The 12,403-nt window shown below is 31.7% G+C and overlaps 1 protein-coding gene across 1 annotated transcript; it reads right to left on the reverse strand.

The window, feature by feature from the left end:
* Positions 1–3,433: 3,433 nt before the first annotated feature.
* LOC140883586 (protein CENTRORADIALIS) lies at positions 3,434–5,027 on the reverse strand. The gene is made up of 4 exons (XM_073290122.1): positions 4,626–5,027; positions 4,409–4,470; positions 3,934–3,974; positions 3,434–3,829 (listed from the first exon to the last, which is right to left on the reverse strand). The coding sequence occupies exons 1-4, from the start codon at positions 4,830–4,832 to the stop codon at positions 3,606–3,608; spliced, it is 534 nt and encodes a 177-aa protein (XP_073146223.1). The 5' UTR covers positions 4,833–5,027; the 3' UTR covers positions 3,434–3,605.
* Positions 5,028–12,403: the final 7,376 nt, after the last annotated feature.

Here is a 12,403-nt window from a genome sequence, read left to right on the forward strand (position 1 = left end):
TGCAATAAATTTGTTAAATTAGTTTATTTTTCTTGGATATAAGAATATTTATATGATTTTTAGTTTGTATTATTATTATTGTGTTTTGTAAAAATCTAATTATATTGAAAATATTTTATTGCAGTCGCATATTTTATCCTAAATAAACATAACACTGCAACCTAAAATTGTTTTTACATAAGTCGTATAATTAATTACGTAATATGCGTTAGTATTTTAATATATGGTGTTTACTCATAATCATTCTACCCCACGTCCACGATCAATAAAATGTTCAGTCAACTTCTGTCAATTATCATTTTTTATATTTTCGAAATACAATATATCATATTATTTCACTATAAACTCAAAACTTAAATTATTCATCAAAACCAAACCAAACCAAACCAAACCAAATTGAACTGAAATTCATTGTTTCGTTTGGGTTGAAAATTGAAATTCATAAAACCGATAAAATATGGTGTGGTTCGAGTTTTCATCTCAAACCGAACCAAACCTTAAAAAAACACCCCTAAAAATCATTACTAACACTGCAAATGAAAAAAAGAACTAAAATTTCAAATCCTGAAAGATACAATACTAAAACTCAATTTAATTAGCAATGTTATATAAAAGATGAACATACTATAGTAACTACTTTAGAGGACACCAAAATACGTTATTTATGATTACATTTTCCTATCCACTATCCCACATTTTCACTAAACATCTCACTCACTTCATATTTTGCTTTAAAAAAAATACATATAATTTTTTTTTATTTTATACAAGCAAGGCGTGTGCATTTTTTTACTAGTATATATTAAATATTGAGATAATAGAAACAAAAATGGTATATTGGTATGAGTTTTTTCTTCGTTGCAAAATAACCCTTATTTGTTTTTATATTTATCATTTGACCCTCACTATTTTTAATTGCATATGATGCCTAAATTTTTTTATAATTATGAAATTACTTTTATGTAATATAACTCAAATTAATTATAAAAAAAACCTATACCACATGCAACACATACATCAAAACAGTAGTACAAATACAAATAAATATTTAGATTAGGGGTGTTCACGATTTACTAACTGTTTGAACCGAGCCAAAACCGAAAATTCGGTCTGAACCGGAAATCGAACCGAATTTTCGGTTCGGTTTGATTTTTTAGCTCGGTTCATCGAACCGAACCGAAAACCGTTTTATTTTAAATTATTTTAATTCATTTCTATTTGTTTTTATTGAACCAAAACCGAGCCGAACCGTGAAATTCGGTTCGATTCGATTCAGTTCGATCCGGTCCGGTCTGTAAACACCCCTAATTTAGATGCATCGCTCCTTCTTTTGGCTCTCACTCCAGCAGAAAATAAAACCATATAATAAAATTTTCTATTAGAACAACATTTTCCCTTTTAGATATAGGCCTCGTTTGGATTTGGTAGACATTTTTTTAAAAAAAGCACTTTTTTAAGCTATAATTTTTTGCTTTTGAAACCAAACGGGGCCATATAACTTTCAAAGTCCTCAGTATAGGACGACGTTTCGAGTTCGATATCCAATTATGACAATCCTCACCCCCAATTCAAAAAAAAAAAAAAAAACACCAACAAAATCAGATTCAAAAAAAAAAATCCTTCCAATAAAATCATTATTTTAAATTTGATTTTCAGTGCTCCCCAAACCACTGAGTTACTATTTCATATTTTACACAAAAATTATTGTAAGATGGTCATACGGGTCAATTTCGTTAGACGAATTTCCTATATTTGTTACCTATAAAAAAAAATATTATTTTTATTAATTGTAAATATGTGTAGGTTTTTTAACCCATCTAACAGAGATTTTTCAGATCCTCTATCTATTCCATATTTTTAATACAATCATTAAATTGTATATTACCTCATACATCACCAATTGATTGCATATCTTTTATACGATATACTATAGCTAATTAAATCTGATATCCGAAATTTATTTTCTAACAAAGGGTAAATATATAATCTATTTAATTCCATTCAATATCTCTTACGATTGACGTTCCTTTCATCCCGGAATTCTGTCAGGGGCGATTTCCTTTTTAAACCGTACAAGCACTACGGGGCAATTTCATTTTGCGGGTAGAGAGTTTCTTCTCGCCTCGGCTTACGTTTGTTGTTGATGTGTTCCAGAATTTGTTACAGATATGCATTTACACACAAGATGTTCTTTGTACTCAATTAAGTCTGATCTGTTCGGTGCTCTTTCAATGTTAATTCTAGTATCCAATGTTAACGTCTGATCTTAGTTCTATCTTCGTTAATTTATCATTCTGCTCTGGATGCAAAGCCGAGTCAGTTTTCTACTCTTAATAAATCCCTGAAGTACTACAATTTATGTACTATCTGCATTCTGCTCTGCTTTGATTGTTGCATGCTCTTGTTAATTCTTTGTTTAGTTGCATCAAACATGCTAGTTCAAAGTCATATGCGTCTTAAGTGTACGTTGATATCCAAAACTCTCAAGTGACAAGCTGATATCTATACTATATATAATAATTGAGCACCTTAGAACGACAACACCAATTTTTTTTCCAAAATTGTCATGTATACTATATGAATAAGTAAATTTGATTTTATTTATATATATTTCCATATATTTCTCAACTAACTATTATAGATAGGATAAAATGATAACGTTTAAATTTATTTTTATATTATTTTAGAAATGAACAAAATAATAATTTAAAAAATTATTGAAAAAAATAATATTTATATATAACATATAGTACTAAAATATTATATGATTTTATACACACGCAACGCGTGTGTGCGGTTATGCTAGTAATAATTATCAAGGAGTACTAAGATTAGGGATGTAAATGAGATGAACAGTTCGCGAACTATTCGGGTCTCGGCTCGTTAAAAGCTCGTTCGAGCTCGTTTAATGAGGCTCGTTAAGGCAAACGAACTAAGCTCGAGCTTTACAATATTCGGCTCGTTAGCTCGTGAACATGCTCGTTAACAAGCTCGTAAGTCATCTCTTAGACGAAAAAATAATAATATTGATATTGAATTTATAAATTTACACTCTACTTATGAAAAATATTGAAAAATCTATAAAAATTAATTTATTAGAATAAAATTACAAATTTTAATAATATTATTATATTTTTTTCAAATATATAATTTAGTTTTTAATTAATTTAATGAATATTTAAATTTATAGTTTAAATATATTAAGCTCGTTTAGGCTCGATAAAAGCTCGAATAAGTTCGTGAGCCATGAATATATTCGTTAAATAAGCTCGGACTCGGCTTGTTTATAAATGAACCGAGCTTGATTAACATTCAAAAGCTCGACTCGGCTCGTTTACATCCCTAACTAAGATAAACTATAGTCTTTAATTATCTAATCACAAACAATAATCCAAGATGAATTAAAATTGGAAACATTAATTATTCACGACAGTAGAAATCATGGAGCATTACTAGCTCAATTCATGGATACGGGAATTATAAACTTAGCTAGCTTTTACGAGCTAGGAACCCTAGTACCCACTAATCATAACATTAATAATTTCCCGGTTATTCTTCCTTGCTCGCCAAATCCCATTTATATATATATATATAGCCACAGCTAGCTAGCGTCTTCTTGCAGCGGTCTCGCGTTGGCAATTGAAGAAAACGGCGGCAACAGGAAGACCTAATCCATTTTCCTCGGCAAATTTTCTTGTACTGAAGCAATCTCTACAAACTGCAGGTGGGTTCACTACTGATTGTCTCTTCCTTTGCTTGAACAGAACAAATACAAACCTGTGGATTCCTATGTTTGGATTTGGCTTTTCATAGCTAACTTCTTCTTTTCCTGTCAATTAAAATTCTAATTACTTTTATTGCCTTTTTTTAATTACTCTAGTCTAATTTTTGGTGGGTGCGTGCATGGAGAATATATATGTAATTTGTTCATACCGAACGAGGAATCCGTGGTGCCTGGGATATCTGTCACCATCCTGCAGTCAGTTTGTCAAATCAAACACATATAATTTCCTTTATCTCCAAGATATATAAATTAAAAAAACGTAGTGTATATAATATAATATATATAACTGTGAGTAGTAAGTTGTTTATTTCCTTTTCTAGCATTCTACAGGTTGATTAAAAATTAATAAATTAACCCGCGTGTGTATATATTTCAAACTTGAAATAACAAAAGTAGCTAGTGAGGAAATCAATTTTGTTAGAATTAATGGGTTGAATATGAACACTAAATATCATAGTTTATGTACGATGGAATATATGTGTAATGAACTCTTGCTAACGAAAAATGATTCCCCATAAACTTGGAAGAACCCTAGTAAACTCATGAACTTAGGTCATATATATTTTTTACACCATAAAATGCGCGTGTGTGTGTGTATATGCAAAAGAATATATACACATATACCAGTGCAAGTGCTCCCTAAGGTATGGATCGCTTGGACCTGGAACATCCGGGTCTGTCATAATCTGATGACACAAATTAAAACCCAAGAAAGTAAATATATATTTCATCCATGTGGCTCAGAAATTAAACCAAGAACAAAATTAGTCGTCACCAGTAAACTGGCACGGTAAAATCAAGAAGCATGTATATATATATATATATATATATAATTACTTACCAGGGTGAAAAATGATCTGAGATCACCTCCATGAACTTCAACTCTAGGTTTACAAGTGACCGCGGAAGGAAAGTGCTCGTAGCCATTGCGCAGCACTTGCTTGTTCGAGTTGTAAGTGACACACATTTTAACAGTGGTCGAGAAGTGATCAACAACATCTCCAATCACTCCACTGATAACAAGAGGATCCGTCGCCACTTTCGCCATTTTAAATCGTAGTGGTAGAAAATTATATAGTTTTTTAATTGATGCCTTTTTTTTTTTTTTTTTTTTGCTTGTAATGGTGTTGGAAACCCTGTGTATTTATAGAGGCAGCAAGAAGCTACAGAGTTGCTTTCGAATCATTTCGAAGTCAGTACTGAATAATTATATATAGGGGTTGGTTGCAATATGTGCCCATTGGGTTTGGTCTTTAACTGCGGAACCAGAAGAAAATTAAAGGGTTCATGTGCTTTCTTGAATTTAAAAGAGCAAGACATGCACACATGATCACACATGCAATACTTGGCCCACAAATAATTAATCTAGCTAGCTCGCCTAATTTATAAGATCCTATTAATAGGAAACCTGCAAGTTTTGATCATGTACATTTTAAGTTTGGCCGTGGTTTTGTTTTTCGATATATATTAATATTAGCATTTTTCAATTTTATAAAGTTCAATGTCTTTTTTTTTTTTCTTGACGTGATGTTGAGACAACATGCATGGACATGACGCTCGCGTGTACAAACTGCAAACCACAATCATCACAATATAGAAGACCAAAAACATTGAATATGAATGTTCATATTGTGTTGTACGTGAACTTTAGAAGTTAGAAATATCCCAAAACGAAGAGAATTCAATATGTTACGTTACAGCTCATATAAATGATTATATTTTGATTAATACCTAGACAAAAATCGAATAACATGCATGAGAGCTCTTTGAAAAGGTTTTATTTTAAATTTTTTTCACATTTTATTCATAAAAATATTTTTATTTTTAAATTTTCAATATGTACGTTTTTTGAAAGAGAGAGAGAAACTGGTGAAAGATCCATGATCTATATCCGTATGTACCCTAGGTTAATTCGGACCGGCAAAACTGATTGAACAAGGACAGTACTTGCTCGTTAAAAATGAAATTATGAAAATTTCACTTCTTCAAATTTGTTTTTAAATGAATATCATAAAAATATTATTTGACATGATATTAATTACTGCAGTTCTCTCTTGTCTGATAAATTTGGAAAGAAAGGCTCAATACTATGGCCATGGTGGAGATAATATTCATGCCGGAATTCCCTTTCTCGTTGAGTAAAACGACGGAAATCTATTTTTTTTTTTTTGAATAACTTATTTCGTTACGCATATATACTAAAAACAAGTTATGATGTTTGGTATTTAAGGCATAAAAAGAAAATTTTTCAAAACCATTTTCTAAAAGTACTGTTGTACCTTTCAATATTACATTACTATTTTTGAAGAGAATAATAGAAGGGTTTGGCATTTGATAAAGCAATGTATAAGTTAATGTTACATTGGATGATAAGATTTGAGTGGATTTGATTTTAAATTTAAGTGATCTCAAAAAAATTGTACATTATTTAGCTCAAATTATAATGTAGAATTTGAAATCCCTTCGTGTTAGACAATTTTTTATTTTTTTTTTCAATTTCAAATCCACTGTCTACTACGTACCTATATAGTCTTTGAAATTCAAATTCTTTTTATTCGAATCCGATCCATATCCACAAATTTAAATCTTTATTCCATCCAAACACAACTTGAAGGAAAACGTTACCAGATTTTTTAATTAAATTAAGAGGATCAATTCCCAACATCTTGGTAATTAAATTTCGTCCAAATACACATTTTAAGTGGCGAATTACAACCTTCATAATATGATTATGGAACGGAGAAGCGTGTGTGTGGAAATATAATAATTACGTGTGTTATAATATAATAGTATATACTAGCGACTCGTGCACACGACAATTCACATACACAAATTTTTAACATAATTAATTACTTTTTAAAATTTTGAACAAATCAGTTAGTCATTTTTAAAATTTACTAAAATAAATTTTTATGATCATTGTTATTAAATGAAAGAGGATAAGGAATAATTTTGTCCTTCCATTAGAATGGCCAAGTTTGTTACCCTAATTAAGAGATTTATCAATTATACATTATTATATATATTATATAGTATAAATATATACATGTTCCATGTATCATAAATTGTTTGGCTTTCATTTATATATCTAAACAAAATAACATATGCATGGACACATGGTGCTGCTTGATTAGTAAACTAATTCAAGAAACATGTGACAAGGTAACATTCATTTCAGAAGGCCCAATTTCCCATTATTTCAGTACTTGACCAATTAATCACGCATGCATGTTAAATGACATCCCATGATGTGAAATATTTTCTTTCCAGCCTAATTAATAAATTAAAATGCATGCATTTTTGCCAAAATACTGATATTTATATACATGTATAATAATTATTATTATATATAAACATGCGAACCATAAATTTTTTTTAAAAAATTCAAATATTTTAAACTGTGAATAAATTTTTTTTATGATGTGAGAACTCATAACCGCTATTATTTTTCGGTGCGTACTGGGTAAATCTCTAAACTAATGCAGTAACTTACAGATTACGTTAGTCAGATAAACCGTACTAGATAAGTCCCACGCGAAAAGCTAATTCCGAAAGGTGTTGACAAAAAAGTGAATAAATCTTTTATATACATGAATGGTACGTAATATATATAGGTAACCAACATAACAGGTGTCTGTGTTTGGTATATTATTTCGAAAGATTATGATTTACAAATATATAAATTTTACAAATCAGACGCGTATATCGAGTACTCAATTACAGTACCAAGATTTTTTGCACAACAACGTTAAACATGTTGATGAAGATTCTTGGTTGTCGTATCAATTAGCATATCGGATGTTTTAACATGTAGCTACTCAATTATTATTGTTAGAATAAATGTCCTACAAGTCAACTGTTGGCTAGAGATTTTATTGACTAAAATATAATAAACAGTTTTTATTTTAATTTAATTATTTTTTATTCAATTTTTACATTTTCTTTATCTGCAAATCCATGCAAGCTATATAAATAAAAAATCTCAAATATATACTACTATAAGAAATTTTACTTTTGGCAACGCGATATAAGCCAAATGTGTCACGAAACATTTGGCGACATGTTCTGCACTACAAAAGGGTTGTAGGCAAATGTCAGTCAAGTTGACCTTTGGCGACGCGATACTTAACGCGTCGCCAAAAGTGTTGTCGCGACGCGTCGCCAAAAGTGTTGTCATTTCGCGACGACGTAGTTATAGGTTTGATAATTTTGTAAACATTCAGCGAGCGTCGTGAATTGTTCTTTTTTAAAAAAAAATTATTTTACATTTGTTTATACTTAAGATGCGTCATCAAAATGCTTAAAAAATGTTTTTTTTTAATTAATATTAAATAAATCAATGAAATACAACAAAATTTAATAAAAGTACAATTTACGTACCTTTAATTTACATTTGTAGGTGCAAGTCCTATGCCTAGCAATGCCATGCTTTAAACAGTATTCATTAAACTCATGATTGCAAAACTCTAAATCATTATCAGTTTTTAATGTCTTAATTTTTCTTCCAAGTTGATTTTCAACCAAAGTTTTCCATTCTACAAATTTACTAAAAGCTTGATCTTTTGTCTTTAGAAAATATATCCAAACCTTTCTAAAAAAATCATCAATCAAGGAAATGAAATATTGACATTTTGATAAGGATAAAGGTACCTGTAGAGAGCCCCAGAGATCAGCATGTATATAATCCAAAGGAGATTTTGTATTGTGAGTGGATGTATTAAATTTCAGCTTATGAGACTTCCAAAGTACACAGCTCTCACAGAATTCCAGATTATTGATATTTTTGTGATCCAGAAAACCTTGTTTACTTAGCTCTTGAAGTCCTTTTAGACTCATGTGTCCGAGTCTCTGATGTCAGTGCAGTGTCTGATCCTTATCAGTAGTGGTCATATTGATTTCAGATGATAAGGTAACTCTTTGAAGTACATAGAGACCCTGTTTCAAAATAGCCTTCATAATGACCAGAGAACCCTTTACTACTTTAACTGTGCCATTTTGAGCTTTATAGCTCAGGCCCTTCTGATCTAAGGTACCAAAGATATTAGGTTTCTCTTTAAATCTGGAATATACCTCATATCAGTCAAGATTTTTATAGAGTCATCCCACATTTTAAGTTTTATTGATCCAATCCCAGAAATCTTGCACGACTGATTTTTCTCAAGCAGTACATAACCAGAGTCTAACTCTTGAAAATCAATAAACCAATCCCTTCTAGGAGACATGTGATATGAACAGCCTGAGTCAAGGATCCATTCCTCCTTGGGATCATCAGTAGAGATAGTCAGAACTTCTGCGTCTTCATATCCTTCAAGAACATTTGTTGTATCAAAATTGGGAGTAGATATTTGTCCTTGATTCATTTTCCTTGATGGGCAGAATCTTCTGATGTGACCTTCCTTCTTGCAAAACCAACATGCCCTTCTTGGACTTGACTGAGATCTAGACTTGGATCTCCATTTGTTAGCCGATCCCTTCCTTTCCATTGATCTTCCTCTAACATTTAGACCTTCTCCAGTAGACTTTTGAGGTTTTCCAATAGCCTTTAAATCCAACTCCTTAGAGTATGCTGCCCCTGTCACTTCTTCAAGTGTGAGAGTTTATCTGCCATACTTTAAAGTATCTCTCAACTAATCATATGCCTTCGGCAGTGAGTTAAGAAGAAAGATTGCTTGATCTTCCTCATCAATTTTCACCTCCATATTCTCTAAATCAGATAACAGCTTTGTGAATTCATCAATGTTCTCATAAATTAACTTATTTTCATCCATTTTGTAGCTGTAGAACTTCTGCTTCAAATATATTCTATTAGGTAATGCTTTTGTCATATACAACTGCTCCAACTTGAGCCACATATCTGCAGCAGATTTCTCCCTCACTACTTTTCTGAGAATCTGATCACTAAGGCTAAGAACAATCGTGTTTCTAGCCTTCTTCAATATCTCAGATTTGATTTCTTTGGTGTCTGGAATTTTAGATTCTCCTAGTAGTGCATCATCTAATCCTAAATTTCCCAGGTGAGCTATCATCTTCTCCCTCCATAGATTAAAGTCATTCTTCCCATCGAATTTCTCCACCTCAAACCTTGATGTGGACATCGCTAATGAATGCCCCTGGCCAGTAGACATTCTTCAAAGATAGTACACCCAAGAAATCAGAGAGATGGATGAGAAAGTTTATAGCCGAGAAGAAGTAAAAAATCCTCTTATCAGATTCTTTGGCCCCAAGATCTTAATCTTGAGGCTCTGATACCACTTGTTGTAAATCAGAGCACAAGAAACACAAACACCAATCCACAGAAGATATGATATTCACTCACTCAAGAATCGAAACAAAATCAACATTCTAGATATGAAAAACTAGAACGAAAACACTAAGAACACAGAGGAATTACTTGGTTCGGATTATATAAATCCTACATCCAAGGTTCTGGGTTTTTACCCATATGAATCCACTAAGAATCAATTCGATATAACCTCCAAGATACAAGATAAACACAATCAGAGATATACGCTTTTCAACAATACACTAAATCAGTAGAGTATACAAAGCTCTTCGAAGTTGCAGCTCCTGAAATGGATCTTCGAACAAATCTCTAACTCGGAGGATATGGCAGCTTGTGTAATCTTGAATTGAATCTTCTCCAATTACAAAGATGATCTGAATCCCCCTTGAACGATCTCTTTTTAAGCCTCTTAATAGAACTTAGCTCCTTAACTGCCATAACTAACACAGGCTTTTAATCTTGTCCATTAGATCAATCCAATTAATCTCAGAGTTGATCTTGACCATTGATCTCAACTAATCTCAAGTCAACATAAGTCTTCACACAAGTAGTAGAAGGATATGAAGGAGATGCCAAAGCCGTGAGAAATGAAAAGAAGGAACAAAGCAGCACGAGGTTAGGGTTTAGGTTTAAAACATATTCATTATACTTTAAAGTTCGAAAAATTCAAATTCGAATCAAATAATTTTTCGAACCGACTTTAAAAGTTCGCAAACATATTCGATTCATTTACAGCCCTAGTGTGCGCCAGCTGGACTGTCACCTCAGCGGCGCCCATGGATGCCTAGGATGCAGTGGATCATTTCTGTCTCTGTGTGTCTGTCTGTATGTATGTATGTATGTATGTATGTATGTATGTATGTATGTATGTATGTATGTATGTATGTATGTATGTATGTATGTATTTGTGTGTGTGTGTGTGTGTGATATATATTGATAAGTGTATTTTATACACTTAATTTATATATGATTTTAATTATTAATTGTTTGTTCCGAGCAGATTTATGTGGGTATTTTAGTGTTTTTGTGTTTACAGGGAATTTTGGAATTTTGTGGAGAAAAGAATAATTATTGAATTATTTGGAGAGGAGTGGAAGAAGAATTAAAAGAGAAAAAATAAAAGAATAAAAGAAAGGAAGGAAAGGAAGAAAAGAAAAGGAAAGAAACGTACAGAGAAAGAAAAGGAATAGTATGGGCTTTCTTGTTGGGCCTAAAGTCAGCGCACGCTTGAGCGCTAAAGAATGAAGATCAAGCGCTATCGCGCAAAGATTCTAAAGGCGTGAAGAATCGAGATCAGAAGGCTATACGCGGGCGCATGGATTGTGGAGCGGGCGCGCGTCGCCATATTTTAGCGGAAGGAAATTTCTATATTTTATGGGCTTTTGAGTGGGCTTTTGTGCACGATATAAAAGGCAATTTTTCATCTGATTATGAGGAGGAGCCGCCACAGCAATTACACAGAAATCAGAGATTTGATCGTGACTTTTATTTTATTCTGGAGCTTCATCGTGAAGAACGAAGACGGAGTTTGATCGACCTGACACGGCGTCGACGACGGATTTGATTTCTTACTTTTATTTTATTTTGAATATGTTTGAATTTATGAATTATTGTTTTATTCAGAATTTTATTATGAACTAAATTTTTAGAGTCTAGAGGTCGGATGGAGCCTGATGTAGACACTTTCATGAATTCTTGATTTTATTGGATTGAGTTTATTCTAGATTAATTGTTTTTTCTAGAATTGATTATCTTTTCAATTATCTGATCAATAATTGATTTGTTATATTTATTTGAAATCTAGCACTCGGGAGAGGAGTTTTTGAATAGGACCATTAGAAATTACACTGTTAATTATTTATATCGCTCGGGAGAGTGTATAATTTTAACAGATCTTTTAAAGAGAACATAGTTTTGAATTGATCACTGCAAGTAAATTTTTAATAGGGTTATTGGAATTGAATTGTAGTTGATATATTTTATTCGACACTCGGGAGAGGGAATAATACACGTAAGTGTTCTTGGCTATTAATTGACTGAAATTCATGAAGATTAATTAATTAGGATTGATTGTTGTTGAAACCAGGTGAAATCTATACCTCTAGACCATTATTCTCTGATTGATTATTCCTGAAAGTTGTGTGTGTGCTATCGAAACTTCATTGATTATTTATTTTTATTGCAAAATTCTTGATTATTGATTTTCTAGATAAAGTTTGGACTATTTTAATTACAAGCACTAATATTTTCATTTTACTCCCTGTGGGATCGATATCTGATTTTAATCACTATATTAAAACTTGATACTTGTACGCTTGCGAGTAATTTTTCACAAC

The sequence above is a fragment of the Henckelia pumila genome, chromosome 2 (genome assembly GCF_033568475.1).
Source record: "Henckelia pumila isolate YLH828 chromosome 2, ASM3356847v2, whole genome shotgun sequence".
NCBI lineage: Eukaryota > Viridiplantae > Streptophyta > Magnoliopsida > Lamiales > Gesneriaceae > Henckelia > Henckelia pumila.

Coding starts and splice junctions, on each gene's coding strand:
- LOC140883586 (XM_073290122.1), bottom strand. CDS start 4,832: ATGGCGAAAGTGGCGACGGATCCTCTTGTTATCAGTGGAGTGATTGGA. Junction 3,975..4,408: donor CTTAGGGAGCACTTGCACTG/GTATATGTGTAT, acceptor AACTGACTGCAG/GATGGTGACAGATATCCCAG. Junction 3,830..3,933: donor CACCACGGATTCCTCGTTCG/GTATGAACAAAT, acceptor TTTAATTGACAG/GAAAAGAAGAAGTTAGCTAT.